General features: G+C 36.4%; 1 protein-coding gene across 3 annotated transcripts in view; it reads right to left on the bottom strand.

The window, feature by feature from the left end:
• Positions 1–397: 397 nt before the first annotated feature.
• Positions 398–18586, bottom strand: part of glis3 (GLIS family zinc finger 3) — a 68610-nt gene continuing 50421 nt past the window's right edge. For all 3 annotated transcript variants that reach the window (XM_077243772.1, XM_077243773.1, XM_077243774.1), the window contains exons 8-12: positions 12154–12274; positions 9154–9220; positions 4666–4790; positions 2314–2469; positions 398–1157 (exon numbers count right to left, since the gene is read on the bottom strand). In XM_077243772.1, coding sequence (XP_077099887.1) covers positions 1033–1157; positions 2314–2469; positions 4666–4790; positions 9154–9220; positions 12154–12274 — 594 coding nt within the window. In that variant the 3' untranslated portion in view covers positions 398–1032. The remainder of the gene's footprint in view (positions 1158–2313; positions 2470–4665; positions 4791–9153; positions 9221–12153; positions 12275–18586) is intronic.

Genomic DNA, 18586 nt, shown 5'->3' with positions numbered 1-18586 from the left:
ACACCCACCAAAATGAGTCAACCGAGAGAAAAACTTATGTCTATTTACAAAATGGAACATGACTACCCAACTCCAACTGAAACTGGACATTTTAATACAAGGGTGGACACCTATTAGTATATATATACTGAGGCATTGAGGGTGAACTGATGAAACTTTTACTTATTCCCTGTTGTATAAGAAGAAAAAAACCTTATTTTCTTTCATTTTACTATTGGATAGTGTTTTATGTATTTTTGTATTTTTCACTTTTTCAATTTCTGTATCTCTTTTAAATGGGCCACCGTGTTAAAATGTATAAAAAATAAAAGTCAATAAGATCAGTAACCCCTTAAATTAAACCTTTTTACAACAAATATTATAATTTTTTATCTTGCAAAAACGTTTGTATACAATGTTTTTCCAAGTAAAATCATCCAATTTAATGTTAACAGATTACTGAGATTAGAGCATGACAACAAAGTATTAAAGTAAAAGCAATGATGTTTTGACATTCTGGTCTGTTTGGAGGAATCTAAACATTTTATCCCCAAAATACACATTGATACGAACAAGTTTATGCAAACCTTAATATTCAAAGATGATTTTTTTTAGCAGATAACACTTTACAAACATACGCATAAATATTTGCATATCGGCATGGCTTTAAATCTGTGTTAAGTGCATTTTGTATTGGGGGGTATATTTATAGTTTTGCTTATTCGCTGTACATACAGTGGCATTAAAAAACATGTATACCCTTTTAAAATATCAAAGCATGTCATTTAGTGTTAGGAAACATGCTTTTTAAGCTAAACATTTGGCAGAAAATACGCTCATCTGGTTTGAAATAAAAGAACAGATATATGTTTGGAAATGAGCACACATGATGAAGAAAAGTGATGTTTTACGCACAGATAAAAACACTTGCTTTGACATATTTACAGTTTAAGTTTGGCTTAAATGTCCAGTTTCTCCCATGATTAAGTGTCTCCACGAGGAAAGTTCTTTAAACAACGCGAGTAAGTTGTTTGGGTTGCTGAGAGGAAACCTTCATCCCTCAGTAAAGACGCATGAGATCCGGCTCGGGCATCTCGGGATGTGAAGATAATTGTCCTCCGACAGCGAAGGCACCGCTTCTCCCAGAAACTGCTCCGGTCCGGTTTGGCAGTCGAACACTGTTGTCACAAACACACGATAATGGGCAACGTTTTTATTCAGAAAGTACAAAAATGGACATTTTTAAAAAGGTTTCTAGTTTGCCTTGAATAGTCTTTGGCCGTTAAAGAGGCCATATTATGCCCTTCTTGTTTTTCTACTCTACTAGAACAGGTTTTCCTGCTTGAATGTTGATTATTTTCCTCATATTCTCCATTGTTGCGGCTCCTCTCTTCCCAGTCTGTCAGTAACGCTCTGTTTACTTCCTGTCCCTATGAAGCCCCTCCTCCTGAAAAGCACACTGTGCTCTGATTGGTCGGCTGGAGCAGTGTGTTGTGATTGGTTGAGCGCTTCGAGTTTATATTAATTATTATAATGAGGAATATTGTGACGTGTTTGTTCCCGGAAGAAACTCAAGATTACAATGGAGTCGTTTCAGGAGTTCAGAAACACTGACGCTGATATAGACAGACTTTGTAACTTTGCGGAGCTTTTTCATATTTAAAAACAGCTACATTAAAGTCCCCCTGTAGTCAATCATTTTACTCAGGACTTATTTGAGTAATTACAATGTAACTACGTCACCTTAAAATAAAGTGTAACAATATAACAGCATTTGCATTTGTCAAACTGCTTTCAAAATAGTTTTCATATAATTAAAGTCCCCCGTAGTCATTCATTTTAACACTTAAAAACTCATCTTTGATCACAAAAATGACGTATTTAAAAGTTTTTTTCCTTGAAAAAAAATCTTCATGTCTTAAAATATCTTGAATGTAACTCGACACCCTTTGCCTCATTTAGTATGCGCGGTGCTATGAATATGCAAATGAGCCCCGCCTCCACTCACTCACTCAGAGATCCACTCGTTGACGATCACACGTTGATCTGATTGGTTACAAGGTAGTTTGTGACGTCAGAAACACCAGCGATTTCAAAGCGTGTTTTTGAGACTGTCTTTGGTTCACTGCAGTTTTAAGGAGAAAATACTCAGCAATGCTGTCGACTTATGAATTTACACATGATTTGTCTTAAAGCATATTAAAAACACCACATAAACATATAAACAACATTAAAAGCTGGATTTTTTTAAGCACACTAAAGAAAGATGAACATAATAAGTCAGATTCTGCAGTGCATATCATGATGCTTTACAGTATTTGTTTGTGTTTTTACCAGTGATGGTTCTGTGGACCAGGTCGAGCTCGGGCTCTGAGGAGCCCAGATGTTCCTCAAACATGGGCATCTGCATCATGGAAAAGGAAGAAATCTGCTTGTCTTCCTGCGGTGAGTCAGTGTATGAGAACACGGTCCGGGCGTCACCAGAGAAACCTGAGTGTTGATGAAGAAACATTACCCACAACATCCAAAATTGATCTATTATGTCCTTAATTTAAGATTGCATGCAGAATTAATGATATTTCCTTATTATAGCTTGGAAAAACTGTACGATGAGATTTTTACATGCATTAGATGGATATATTTTTTCCTCGGCCTGACAGACATCTGCCATCTGTTGCTCTGAGAACGGAAGGACACATTTGTGAATCATTCGTTCTCCGCTTACGGTCACATCTTAAATATGCATTCTGCGTCTGCTTTACTGCACATATGGCTTATATGTAAATGAGCTTATATATAGTGTCAGGTGCCACACGGATCTGCCACCTGCACTATTAATTAAAATAAAAGCTGAAATGGTGATATGGCCGTGTATATGCGCTGCGTGTTTCAGGCACGTGTTCATTTACATGTGAGCAACTCCGCCGGGGTCTGCAGCGTCTCCATCTGCATCTTCTTTGAGTTTGAGTCGCTTTAATGCGCATTTGGGAACGAAAACATACACCAAACATCTTCACATACTTGTAATGAGAAGCGCTTTTTGACAAATATGAAGCTCAACTGTCACCCCCTTTTTTGAGAATAGGCGTGAAAATGCACTATCCAAACTTAAATGGTTGTAATTCAAGAATGCTTTGGAATATAGACCTATTTATGGTCTTGTTTTATAGAAGACACTCAGCAGATTATTGAATGAAGTGAAAGCTTCAAAAAATGAAAGTATGAAAAAGTTATGGAAGTTTAGATTTACTGTAAATCAAATGTACTGTACTAAACATTTTATATTTTATATAATATATATATTTTACAAAATAATTTTTACTATAAAATCAAAGCCATATATCTAACCAATCTGTGTTCCAAATTTGAACTTTGATATCACAAAAAATTAAGTTCCTATGAGTTTTTGTTTATATGCTGTACCAAAAATATCCACCGGGTGTCACCTACATTCAATTGAATTCTTTTGATGCATTTTCCTGCTACAAATTAATATATCTCTGTCCAAGTATCACTTCTATCAAAAAATAGTCTCCAAATATGGAACCCTGAGACTCAGACCTTTCCAACGATATGTAGTTTTTCAAGATTAGAAAAGGTTTTAAATAATAAAGTAGTTAAAAAAAAATTTAATATGAAACCTGATGACGCCCACTAGGGGAGGAGCCAGCTAAAAGAATTTAAACCACCGTTTCCATGGTAACGAAATGTCCAATTACAAAACATTTTTCACAGGATGAATTTTGAGTTCGTAAGCTTTCGAATAATACCTAATTTATGATGACTATGAAAATATGTGATACAAAAAAAGGCAGTAAAAAACAGCGCCAAGCTAGCGGGATGGTGTGGTTTACGTTAAATGAAAGTTATTATTATTATGTTATTAAACTAGTTGTTATTATTATTACTATCTTTCTTAAATACTCAATTTTTCTTTTACAGTGAAAAATTACAATAGCACTATATATAATATATGTGTATTTGATATAATTTCTTTATATTTGTATTAAATAATTACACAAATTATAATTGCGTAGCCCTGCAAATAAGCACAGCAAACCTGGAGATTTTTTTAAAGCACATTTAAAATAGCATTTTTTATCCCCCCCCAAAAAAGTGATTCAGAATGGAGGAAAAAACGTCAGAATATTTATTAGTGAAGTTGAGTGAACAACACAAGTCATGCATGTACGTCCGAGCACAATGCGATTAAAGGTGCAGTAAGCGATTTCTGACAAACGCTGTTGATATTTGAAATCACCAAAACAAACACGCCCCTACCTAAGAGGACCACACCCCTATTTGTATAGCTCCGCCCCCAAATTCACAAACATGCTATGCAACACAGGCACCTCCCCCTCATGAGTGGACACGCCCCTTACTGCTGATTGGCTACAAGTGCTTTTTGTGCTCTATCTGATCCATTTTCAACAGCGTTTCTCAGAAATCGCTAACTGCACCTTTAAAGTGTTTAAATGTCTGTTTATTGCAATTAAAATAGGTGTACATCACATTAATACAATTATGGGCTTAATTGCAATAGTTTAATCCAAGTATTATGTTAACATCAGGTAAATTAATTGCAATATTGCCAAAAGCCCATTATAATTGCATTATAAGTGTGCATGTAAATTGTTTCCTCATGCATGAAATAAACTAAAGTTATTAAAGAAAACTGTGACGTACTGTCCTGAAGCGCAGGCTGGGATGTTCTGGGATGGTTGGAGTATCTGGGCAGGTTGTGAGTGTTTTGGGTCAGACTGTGATGAGGTGATGAAGACGACACTTGCTGTGGCGCAGGAACCCTACACCTGAGAAACGAGACAATAATCAGTCATATACAGTATGTGCATTTTAAAGAAATGGTTATGGCATTTTAAAGACAAAAATAATTTCTTTATCCTCATATTGTTCCAAACCTTTTCATATAATTGAAACTGTTTATCCATTTGCCAGGACAAGTGCATGGACCTCTAACCCTACTGTTATGATATTTCCAAGGTTATGCAAAACCTCAAAGAGAGAGGATTTTACAAACATATGCATAAATATTTACATATCCGTATGGCTTTAATCCCTAATAAGTGATTTTGTTGCCACAGTTTTACTTAAAGTTTTGCTCATCTATGAGTTATTTACATACAGCGACCCCAAAAAACAATTGTACCCTAGTAACTTAAAATATCAAAGCATGTATCATTTATGCACAAATATGCTTTTTACCTAAACATTTGGATGTTTGTCTGATTTAAAGGGGTCATGTGATGCTATTTTAAAAATTTATAATTTTGATTATTAGATGTAATAAAATAGGTTAACATGCTTTAAATGTTCAAAAAACACATAATGTACATTGTTGCAGCACCTCTATTCCCAGTCTGTCTGAAACGCACTGATTTCTACAAAGCCCCGCCTCTTGAAAAGCCCCGAGTGCTCTGATTGGCCAGCTGACCCAGTGCGCTGTGTTTGGCCGAACACCTCCAGCGTGCAACCATAATCGCGAGCTTCTAAAGCAGTTGTAATCACAGTTAATAATGTTGTCGGTTTTATGCGGATGATCAATCGGAATAAACTTTGCAAGCACAACTGGAGCAGAACGTTTCACAGTGGCAAGCTTTTATTCTGCAACTCTTACATGTGTCAGATACGACATTAAAAGTTGAATTTGTCCTGAAGTGACTACATTAAAATTCTTATGTGTATATGTCTAATTTATTTAGGTGTGTATACCTGGATTTTTATTTTTACTACGCGATAAAAGCAACTAAAAACATTAAAGGTCCCATATTACGCCCCTTTTCACAAGATGTAAAATAAGTCTCTGATGTCCCCAGAGTGTGTATGTGAAGTTTCAGCTCAAAATACCCAACCGATCATTTTTTACAGCATGTTTAAATTGTCATTTTTTGGTGCTCAGAAAAACGCGCTGTTTTAGTGTGTGTCCTTTAAATGCAAATTAGCACGGCACAGGGGGCGGAGCTTCAAGAGCTCGCGCTCAGTCTCAGCACAATTTCATCTCACAGAATGATGATAATAATATCAGAAACTCTCAGTAACGGTGTTCATTTCGACCCGGAGTCGGACAATAATGCCTATAGAGTCAGAGTGCTGTATAGAGATGGAGCATGTATAGTTTAGTAGTTTAATTACGGTTATAACGTATTTGTCATCTGCTTGTATGTATCCACTATTAATAGCCTACAAGTCTGCTGTTTCGGACCAGGTCCGAATGATGATCAAACATATACTGATGAGTTTAATAAAGTTTATTGTACATAACACAAAAGATGAAGCGTCAGTTTTACTTCAGAAACTCACCGTGAGAGCTGAGTAAACAGTAAGATATAAGAACTCAAAATCAAGACATGAACAGGAACGTAGACTTACAAACAGTGGACAACAGGAAACAATACTTGACAAAGACACATGGCAAACATGAGGGCTTAAATACACAGACTAATGACAAGACAAGGGACACCTGTGAACAATGAATAGACGATTAACCAATGACAAGACACATGGCAGGATCACATGACAAACAGGGAATCACATGACAGACATGGAACATGACATGAACAAACCAAATCGTGACAATGTAGTGAATAAAAAAAAAAAATTCTCCCATGATTAGGTGTCCATGAGGAAAGTTTTAAAGTCCCCCTATGGTGAAAATCCAGCTTTTAATGTTGTTTATGTGTCTATGTGGTGTTTTTAATATTCTTTAAGACAAAGCATGTGTAAATTCATAAGTCGACAGCATTGCTGAGTATTTTCTCCTTAAAACTGCAGTGAACCAAAGACAGTCTCAAAAACACGCTTTGAAATCGCTGGTGTTTCTGACGTCACAAACTACCTTGTAACCAATCAGATCAACGTGTGATCGTCAACGAGTGGATCTCTGAGTGAGTGAGTGAGTGGAGGCGGGGCTCATTTGCATATTCATAGAACCACGCATACTAAATGAGGCGAGGGTGTCGAGTTACATTCAAGATATTTTAAGGCATGAAAGGAAAAATATTTAAATATGTAAATTTCCTGATTAAAGATGAGTTTTAAGGGATCAAATTTCAAAGCGTTTTGAAAGCATGTTTAACAAATGCACTGACCCTACTGTTATGATATTAGGTTACATTTTATTTTAAGGTGACATAGTTACATTGTAATTACTCAAGTAAAATAGTAAAATTAATATGTACATACTATAGAGTTACGGTTAGGGTTTGGTTTAGGGTTAGTTACTTGCAATTATGCATAATTTACTGTTATTACTATAGTAAGCAACATGTAACTACGTCACCTTAAAATAAAGCGTTGCCTGCTATTTTTGTGATGCTGTTGTTGTTATTTTGGTGCTTGTCTGTATAAATCACCATCGCATAATTAAAAATAACAACATGATCATTCCCATAAACATTTTATTAGTGTTTCCCAGTGAAGTACTTGTTTAAAATAACATAATCAAGAATACTGATTCATAATTTTGATTTAGTTTAAAATCCAAGGGACATTTTTCCAGCAAATGAAAATGCAGCCAAAAAGCAGCATTGGGTTTTTTCCTGGAAGTAAAAACTACAGCAGCACGGGAACAGAGCGACTGCTTTTAATGGGAGTAAAATCTGGGAAAACAGAGGTCAGAGGTATTTCACAACTGATTTAGCCCAAAGCGAGGTAATTACGCCAATCACATCGCATTGTATAATTCACTTATTGAGTTCCTGGTGCTCTCCGGTCGTTGCCTATAGTGTCTTCTATCACGGGCTCTCGAGAGCAATGAGCAGAAGCAGGTCTTGATCTCTTCAGACGATTGTCTTGCTTGGATCCCGCAATCATTTCTTGGACAATGTGGATCTGCGTCCAGAAAAGCAGAAAAGGTTCCTCTCTGCGTCTTTGAAGTGCAATGCGTGCCGTCCACATACATAAGCCTCTTCCCAAACTCCTTTGCCACAGTTGACTTGTAAAACACACAAAAGCGCAGTGGAGCCTTTCACCGAAGAAAAGCCTGCTTTATTAGAGTCAGATTATTGCAACTATGAGCTCTCAGCCATAAAGCCATGACAACCAGCCACGCATTTATCGCAGATCAAGAGAAAATAAAAGCGCTGGAGCTTTTGAATCGGTCACTCCGCCAAGTGAAACTTGAAATGAATGTAAACTAGACAGTGATTCAGTGTGTGGCAACTTACTCGATTGAGCTTCGACCAAAAACATAGTGATAGGGAAAAAACATACGGCATTATTAGACTCGATTCATCAGGCTTGAAAGGAGCGTCACAGACACTGGCGTATAGAAGTGTTGCCAGATTCACGTCGCGGCTAACCTGTCTTTCACCCGCTCTGATCTTTGAGTGAATACAAGTGTACCTTCATTTTCTCCAGTCATAGATGCATGAACGGCCGTCTTTTCTCCTTTTTCATTTCTTTCAGACGTCACCTGAACTTGCTCGCAATTCTGAGTCCAGCAGGGACGCCGTGGAGGAACGAGGCTGTTCTCAGGAGAGCAAAAGCTCTCACACACACTCGCTTGTTTATCACAGGGATTGTGGACGAAGTGGACTCAGATATAACTTGATTTATTAACATAGAGAAAACTTAATGCCCCCCTGTAGTCAATAAAGCTCATCTTTGATCACCAAAATGACATATTTAAACGTTTTTTCTTTGAAAAAAAATTCATGCCATAAAATATCTTGAATTTAACTCGACACCCTCGCCTCATTTAGTATGCGCGGTTCTATGAATATGCAAATGAGCCCCACCCCCACTCACTCAATCACTCAGAGATCCACTCGTTGACGATCACACGTTGATCTGATTGGTTACAAGGTACTTTGTGACGTCAGAAACACCAGCGATTTCAAAGCGTGTTTTTGAGAATTCGAAGTGCACAGTATTCCAGATGTTGTTCTGAAAAGTGCACGTCATTTGAGATGTTATTCGAAGTGCACGTTATTCCAGATGTTATTTGGAATATATTTGTCTTAAATGAGAAAATAATCAGCAAATGTTTCACTCAGAATTATGTCACGTGACAGAAGTTCAATGTTGTCCTTAAAGTCGAAACACCTGATGTTGTTCAGGGCATAACCATCAGTTATGCCTTGTAGGCACTTTATAATGCATTGTATGATCTTATGAATAATTGTGAATAATTGAAGATTGATGTGGTTTTCCTACCTGTTGTTCCCGTGTAACGGAGGCAGTGGACGAGTGTGTGTTGGGCCGGGCTGGTTTAGGGTGAACACTTGCACATCAACAGAAGACAAAAAAGAAAATCATCATTACTTTACGGTAAAACGACGGTAAGATTCGTTGCCAATAGCATCACTGGAATGAAATATCAAAATGACTCAGAAAGCTTTTTAGGGCTGTTTCTGCATTACACTGTCCCGATTATCCACTGTTTTCTGTGTAAACATGAGCTAGAGGGACATTTTCATCAAAAAACACTGATGTCGTGAGTTTAAAGTTAAGTCGAGTCAAAAGTCAGAGTTTAAAGCACTTGTTTAAAACAGCAAGTGTTTATCAAAGTGCTGTACACGCATATCACATATCAATGATACACACAGTCAACAGCGCAGAAGAAAACAATAAGACACAATAAAAAGGCAACTCTTGCATAACATCAAATGCCAGACTATAAAAATAAGTTTTTAGGCTAGATTAAAGATACTCTATTTTCTTTACATTGGAAAAGTATTTGTGCACCAAATATAGAACACAAATGTGTCAATGGAAAACATTTAGTTTAAAGAATAAATGTAAGCTGGTGTTGGTGAAGCGCTAAGAAAAATGGAGGTGGTTCTGAATATATTAATGTAAGGCAATGAGAGATTTGATTCTGTGTTTCATTTTATTCTTGTTTCTGTTCTTTATATTACATGCAAAAAACACACTTATATATAAAGCATTTTTAATGCATCAGTTATGCCTTGTAATGCACTTTTTAATGATTGTATGATCTTATGAATAGTTGTAACAACAGTATATTATCTATTCATTGAACTAGCCATTAGAAAATATAATGCATTAAAGGTATTGCAGGTAGAAATCCCCAAAAATACTTTTTTCCAAATTTTTTCAAACTGTCTTTATATATCAATGCATAATTAAAATGTAAGTACTCTGGAAAAGAAATTATAAAAATCGAGTGTCTGTAGTCCTCTCAGGACTGTAATAAACACAGCTCATTATTCCATTCGGGCCGAAAGAAATGATTGGCTGGTGCGACTGTCACTCTCCCTCGCTACCATGGATACCACCTCTGCTGATACAGGAGCAGCCCACACGCGCACCCGTTTGAAGAGGCACGGAAGCTAGTAATAACAATTATGGCAGAGAAAGAACAGTCAAAATTCTCAGTAACGTTACCGGCATATAGAGGCAGCGAAGTCAGACTAAGTTAAAAAAAGGAAGACCGTATTTGAAAAGGCTATGAACAAAAAGTCTTTGGATAAATCAAGAAATCATACGAGAGTCAATATCGGCGTGGCTTTTCCAGCGGTGGCGACAACTGAGGGATCTCATTCTCAAGGGGCTGAAAAGTGACTCCATGATGGCTTTATTTCTGCTGGACAGGTAATCTTGCTGTTTTCATTTTGATGGCATTTATTTTTTCATGAAGCATGTCTCACTAGCACACGTAGCTACCTAATATAGCTACCTAACGTAGCATAACTAACGTTACTGGCTTAGCTATGACAGTGTAACTTTGGTGTCGACTGGTATAACGTTACTGTTAGTGAGCCAGGGTTGAGACGATAAATAAGCAATAGGCCTATCTGCACTTGAAAGCTTTGTTGTTTAATTTCGCCAAATTTAGGTTAAAAAGTTTAGGGGATCTATTTTTATACCTATCTTTACCCTCGGCCTAAACTTTGTTCCTATGTTCACCGTGAACTCCACCTACTCCGTTTCTTCACGTTTGGTTTGTTGTTATATGCTCTACATATGTTTACCTATGTCTTTATGTTGTATCTGTATGTGCTATACAATTTATGTTGTGTGTGTGTGTGTGTGTTATATTATCTTGTGTCTGCAATGCAGTTGTGAGAAGGTGTTTGAGTGTATGTTACTCAGTTTATCTGTAAACAATCTTATGTTATGAATCTTACAAATTCACCTTCATCACAGTGTAACTGATAGTAACGGCAAACGTGTATCAATGAAGCTATTTATAGCTTTGCCTTATATTGAGTTTGATTCCGTTACGAGCTAGTAAAATATTTTAAACTTTACCAGTATCGATATGCGAGCTTGATAGTGAGTACTAACAGCAATATTAATTGTTTATATTCATACTGATAAAGTTAGTTATTTTATTACTTGTGATTCTGACTTGATTCCACTACATCTGGTAAAGCTGGTAAACGCGTCCGACTCTTCCAGCTGAGCGAACGGCCGGGATCGCGCGTTCATTTGTTTTGGGGGCGTGGCTTTGGAAGGAGCCGAGAAGGGAGGGAGTGGGAGTTAATGGAATAATGAGCTGTGTTTATTGCAGTCCTGAGAAAACTACAGACACTCGATTTTTATAATTTATTTTCCAGAGTACTTACATTTTAATTATGCATTGATATATAAAGACAGTTTAAACATATTTGGACAGAAAGTATTTTTGTGGATTTCTACCTACAATACCTTTAAAACACTACAAAACCAGTTTCAGATATAACAAGAAATCTGCAAATATTATAATGCATTTTAACTTTAGTTATAATTAATTATGAAAAGATATAATGTGCATAAAATAACCTTTATAATGCATTATCCATAGAGGCTTTAAATGTTACTAAAAATAAAAAATACATAAAGGAGAAGAAATATGCAAGTTAAAAGTTCAACTCTAGCAGTGTTATTTTAGTATTATTGAGATACTTTTATAGTATTTATTTATATTTTAGATATTTATTTTTTATATATTTTCCGATTTCATTTTAAATTCTAGTTAAAGTTTTTTTTAATTATGTCCATATAGTTTTTATTTCTGTTTTAGTTATTTTAGTTCATCAAGTTAAACTAAATTAAACTGAGAAATGTTGCCTTGGCAACTAGCTGAAATAATATGCTTTTTATATTTTATATTATTTTATTTTATTTCACTTAACTTTTATTTTATTTCAAGCATCGAAAATGTTTGTATGGTAAGTTTTGTAAGGGACTCTTTGAAGTGTGTCATACCGGTGTAGAGATCATCAGTGGGTGACTGGTGCTTGGTCTCAATCAGGTCCAGTGGCGAGAGGCTGTGGTGCAGCGGCTGAACGGTCAGACACTCGGCGAGCCCGTCCTGACTGCGTCTCAGCTACATCACAGCACACACACAGACACACTCATGCATGACACTATCTCAACATCAAACACTTTTACAGGGATTTTATCAGGACTGTGAACAGTGGCCGTTGTGCACCAGTGTGGAGCCAGAACTGAACACGAGTTTGTAAAACAGTGTAAATAGCCATTTTACAGGAGGGGAGAAAAGGTCATTTCAGAGGTGGTTTTTGAGGACAGGTTATGAAGAATAACATCTGGCATAACATGCACTTTTAATAATAACATCTGGAATAACATGCACTTTTAATAATAACATCTGGAATAATGTGCACTTCGAATGATAACAACTGGAATAACGTGCACTTCGCATTACAACATCTGGAATAATGTGCACTTTGAATAACAACATCTCGAATGACGTGCACTTTTAACAACAACATCTGGAATAATGTGCTCTTCGAAAAATAACATCTGGAATAATGTGCACTTTGCATTACAACATCTGGAATAAAGTGTACTTTAAAAAAAGTATTCCAGATGTTGTTGTTAAAAGTGCACGTCATTCGAGATGTTGTTATTCAAAGTGCACATTATTCCAGATGTTAATCAAAGTGCACAGTATTCCAGATGTTGTTATTAAAAGTGCACGTTATTCCAGATGTTATTCGAAGTGCACAGTATTCCAGATGTTGTTATTAAAAGTGCACGTTATTCCAGATGTTATTCGAAGTGCACAGTATTCCAGATGTAATTCGAAGTGCACATTATTCCAGATGTTATTCGAAGTGCACAGTATTCCAGATGTTGTTATTAAAAGTGCACGTTATTCCAGATGTTATTCGAAGTGCACAGTATTCCAGATGTTGTTATTAAAAGTGCACGTTATTCCAGATGTTATTCGAAGTGCACAGTATTCCAGATGTTATTCGAAGTGCACATTATTCCAGATGTTATTCAAAGTGCACATTATTCCAGATGTTATTCGAAGTGCACATTATTCCAGATGTTATTCGAAGTGCACATTATTCCAGATGTTATTCGAAGTGCACAGTATTACAGATGTTGTTATTAAAAGTGCACGTTATTCCAGATGTTATTCAAAGTGCACATTATTCCAGATGTTATTCGAAGTGCACAGTATTACAGATGTTGTTATTAAAAGTGCACGTTATTCCAGATGTTATTCAAAGTGCACATTATTCCAGATGTTATTCGAAGTGCACAGTATTACAGATGTTGTTATTAAAAGTGCACGTTATTCCAGATGTTATTCGAAGTGCACAGTATTCCAGATGTTATTCAAAGTGCACATTATTCCAGATGTTATTCGAAGTGCACGTTATTACAGATGTTATTCGAAGTGCACGTTATTCCAGATGTTATTCAAAGTGCACATTATTCCAGATGTTGTTATTAAAAGTGCACATTATTCCAGATGTTATTCGAAGTGCACAGTGTTCCAGATGTTTTCCAAAGTGCACATTATTACAGATGTTGTTATTAAAAGTGCACATTATTCCAGATGTTATTCGAAGTGCACAGTATTACAGATGTAATTCGAAGTGCACATTATTCCAGATGTTATTCGAAGTGCACAGTATTACAGATGTTGTTATTAAAAGTGCACGTTATTCCAGATATTATTCGAAGTGCATAGTGTTCCAGATGTTATTCAAAGTGCACATTATTCCAGATGTTATTCGAAGTGCACGTTATTACAGATGTTATTCGAAGTGCACGTTATTACAGATGTTATTCGAAGTGCACGTTATTCCAGATGTTATTCAAAGTGCACATTATTCCAGATGTTGTTATTAAAAGTGCACATTATTCCAGATGTTATTCGAAGTGCACAGTGTTCCAGGTGTTTTCCGAAGTGCACATTATTACAGATGTTGTTATTAAAAGTGCACATTATTCCAGATGTTATTCGAAGTGCACATTATTACAGATGTTGTTATTAAAAGTGCACATTATTCCAGATGTTATTCGAAGTGCACAGTATTACAGATGTAATTCGAAGTGCACATTATTCCAGATGTTATTCGAAGTGCACAGTATTACAGATGTTGTTATTAAAAGTGCACGTTATTCCAGATGTTATTCGAAGTGCACAGTATTCCAGATGTTATTCGAAGTACATAGTGTTCCAGATGTTATTCAAAGTGTACGTTATTACAGATGTTATTCGAAGTGCACGTTATTACAGATGTTTTTCGAAGTGCACAGTATTCCAGATGTTATTCGAAGTGCACGTTATTACAGATGTTATTCAAAGTGCACATTATTCCAGATGATATTCAAAGTGCACATTATTCCAGATGTTATTCGAAGTGCACGTTATTACAGATGTTATTCGAAGTGCACGTTATTACAGATGTTATTCGAAGTGCACGTTATTCCAGATGTTATTCGAAGTGCACAGTATTCCAGATGTTATTCAAAGTGCACATTATTCCAGATGTTATTCGAAGTGCACGTTATTACAGATGTTATTCGAAGTGCACGTTATTACAGATGTTATTCGAAGTGCACGTTATTCCAGATGTTATTCTAATTGCACGTTATTTCCAAGCGGCAACCTCCGTCTCCCTCTTGAAACCAACACGGAAGTGAATTAAACTGCAATTCATCGACTGGCCGCTTGAGGCTGACTGCAAAAGTGAGCCAAATCTGTATCTCCCCCATGTTAAAATGCCCAACTTTACAGCCGAAAAAATTATGTTTACAGCCTGGTGCCTTAAGTTGTTTTGGTCTATACAGCTAATTTTGCCCTTCATGACAACTGTGAGGGGGGTGAATTTTTTTATAACTCATCCGTTTAAATTATATTAAGCATTAAATTCCTGCATAATCAAGGGCGTGGCCACTTGAGTGACAGGTGGATTGCCGCTGCTGTTATTACTAGCCGTTTGTCTGCTCTCTGTTAGCCATCATGTCACCTCAGCTGATTCCAGCTGCTGAACTTGTCATCTCTGCCGTGTTTGTACTCTTTTCGGGATTATTTCATACAGTTTATTACACGCCGCCCTTATACCTTCGCCCACGCCGTTGGATTCCGTCGTTGTCGAGTATCGAGAGAACAACCAGCGCTGTTCTTCAGTTGTTTTCCTCTGTGAACATGCACTCATGGATGTCTGACAATATCTTTGCTTTTTGGAGTTCAGATTTAAAAACGTCTAAGGTATAGAGGCCACACTCGTTCTGCTGTAACTTACCGTTGATCTTACGGAGCAGATAGACTATGTTATAATATGCTTTTAGTGTTCAATAAAAAGTAACGTTACCGCCAGATTAAATCCTGCAGGTGTCAGTGCTTTCTTTTCGTCCCTTAAATGAGCGCGGATTTCTAGTGCATTACTTGAACTTCTTAGGTAATATCTATCAGAATTTAAAATGGACTGAATAAAGCTCTCTACGAACTTGACGTGCATTGCCGCGCTGACTGACATGTATGCGCATTTATCACTGTCACACACACACACACACACACACTCAGAGCAAATATTGTAAGTTACTGCATGAGAATAATAATGCATCACAATACACGTTAGTCTCATGGTTAGTTATGTCTTTTAACTATTATAGTATTTCCAAGGGCAAAAACATAAACTTTAACTATTGGCTTTGGGTCTACTTCAAGTCAGCTGTCACTTTAGCGCGAGGCCAGTAGCACATTAGCTTAGCCTGAGCAAACTCGATCACGTCGAGCTAGGCGGGCGTAGTTTCAGCATCCAGGCACCTCAACACCACCCACGTCCCGCCTTTTTGCCCATTTTCGCTTATCCGGGAGTGACGCACTGTGACGCGCTTCCAAGATGGCGACGAGTGACTCCGCCCACTTTAGGCTTCAAAAACGCTCTTCAGAAACCTACGGGTGACGTCATGGATACTACGTCCATATTTTTTTACAGTCTATGGTTATTTCAGATGTTATTCGAAGTGCACGTTATTCCAGATGTTATTCGAAGTGCACGTTATTCCAGATGTTATTCGAAGTGCATAGTGTTCCAGATGTTATTCGAAGTGCACATTATTCCAGATGTTGTTATTAAAAGTGCATGTTATTCCAGATGTTATCCGAAGTGCACATTATTCCAGATGTTATTCGAAGTGCACAGTGTTCCAGATGTTATTCGAAGTGCACAGTGTTCCAGATGTTATTCGAAGTGCACATTATTCCAGATGTTGTTATTAAAAGTGCACATTATTCCAGATGTTGTTCGAAGTGCACAGTGTTCCAGATGTTATTCGAAGTGCACATTATTCCAGATGTTATTCGAAGTGCACATTATTCCAGATGTTGTTATTAAAAGTGCACATTATTCCAGATGTTGTTCGAAGTGCACAGTGTTCCAGATGTTATTCGAAGTGCACATTATTCCAGATGTTATTATTAAAAGTGCACATTATTCCAGATGTTATTCGAAGTGCACATTATTCCAGATGTTATTATTAAAAGTGCACATTATTCCAGATGTTATTCGAAGTGCACATTATTCCAGATGTTATTATTAAAAGTGCACATTATTCCAGATGTTATTCGAAGTGCACATTATTCCAGATGTTATTATTAAAAGTGCACATTATTCCAGATGTTATTCGAAGTGCACAGTGTTCCAGATGTTGTTATTAAAAGTGCACATTATTCCAGATGTTATTATTAAAAGTGCACATTATTCCAGATGGTATGCGAAGTGCACATTATTCCAGATGTTGTTATTAAAAGTGCACATTATTCCAGATGTTATTCGAAGTGCACAGTGTTCCAGATGTTGTTATTAAAAGTGCACATTATTCCAGATGTTATTATTAAAAGTGCACATTATTCCAGATGGTATGTGAAGTGCACATTATTCCAGATGTTGTTATTAAAAGTGCACAGTATTCCAGGTGTTGATATTAAAAGTGCACGTTATTCCAGATGTTATTCGAAGTGCACAGTGTTCCAGATGTTGTTATTAAAAGTGCACATTATTCCAGATGTTATTATTAAAAGTGCACATTATTCCAGATGGTATGCGAAGTGCACATTATTCCAGATGTTGTTATTAAAAGTGCACATTATTCCAGATGGTATGCGAAGTGCACATTATTCCAGATGTTATTATTAAAAGTACACATTATTCCAGATGTTATTATTAAAAGTGCACATTATTCCAGATGTTATTATTAAAAGTGCACATTATTCCAGATGGTATGCGAAGTGCACATTATTCCAGATGTTGTTATTAAAAGTGCACATTATTCCAGATGTTATTCGAAGTGCACAGTGTTCCAGATGTTGTTATTAAAAGTGCACATTATTCCAGATGTTATTATTAAAAGTGCACATTATTCCAGATGGTATGCGAAGTGCACATTATTCCAGATGTTGTTATTAAAAGTGCACATTATTCCAGATGTTATTTGAAGTGCACAGTATTCCAGATGTTGATATTAAAAGTGCACGTCATCCGAGATGTTATTATTCGAAGTGCACGTTATTCCAGATCAACATCTTCGAATAAAAATATCTGAAATACTGTGCACTTCGAACAAGATTTGGAATAAAGTTCACAATAAGTAAATATATTTTGATTTCACGGCGACTTAAAAGACTGCATTTACTTTCCAAATGTTATTAAAGCACATCGATAGATAAAGGCTTGGATAATTGTAGCATAATCTTTTGCCTAATTGAGCTGAATGTACAGTAATTAATCATAAGCATATGGTATGGTAATATCACAGCTTAAAATATCCCTGCGTTCGAAGCTCTGGACCTGCAGGGCATCGTGATTATATTTAGTGTCTCTAATAATATATTCTGTGTAATTCCTAATAATCATTAGTGAGAAAGAACTGAATGTATACAGACAGGACAGATCCGTTCACGAGTTTTTTCTATTTTTCTATTTTTTCTCTCCCAGAAACCGTGTACCTGAGGAATCTGTATCTATGGTGACGTGACCTTTATTTGTTGCTCTGTGATAATGAACGGCTCCTACACAATACTGCTAACAAGTTACAAGTTTAGAGACTTAGTTATCAACGCCCTTCATGGCAAATCTCAAACACACAGTGTTCTTACATTACTATAAGACAATGGTTGCATGTTGTACAATCCTCTTCTGAGCGATTAACTGGATAATTCACACAAAAATACAAATTCTGTTATCATTTACTCGCCTTCATGGCTTTCCAAATCTATATGCTATCATTTTTTTGTGTGTGGAACACAAAATTACCATTTTTGAAAAATCTTCAATTGCCTTTGTTTACATAGAAAGAATTTAAAACGCCAAGAAGTACAAAAAACACCACAAAATAGTTAAGATTAAGATGTAAAATAGTAACTAGT

This window comes from Siphateles boraxobius, unplaced genomic scaffold, assembly GCF_051911475.1.
Source record: "Siphateles boraxobius isolate OS27281-9 unplaced genomic scaffold, OSU_SipBor_1 25, whole genome shotgun sequence".
NCBI classification, from domain to species: domain Eukaryota; kingdom Metazoa; phylum Chordata; class Actinopteri; order Cypriniformes; family Leuciscidae; genus Siphateles; species Siphateles boraxobius.
The sequence above is the reverse complement of the archived record's forward strand: the minus strand, read 5'-3'. Positions and strand labels throughout refer to the sequence as shown.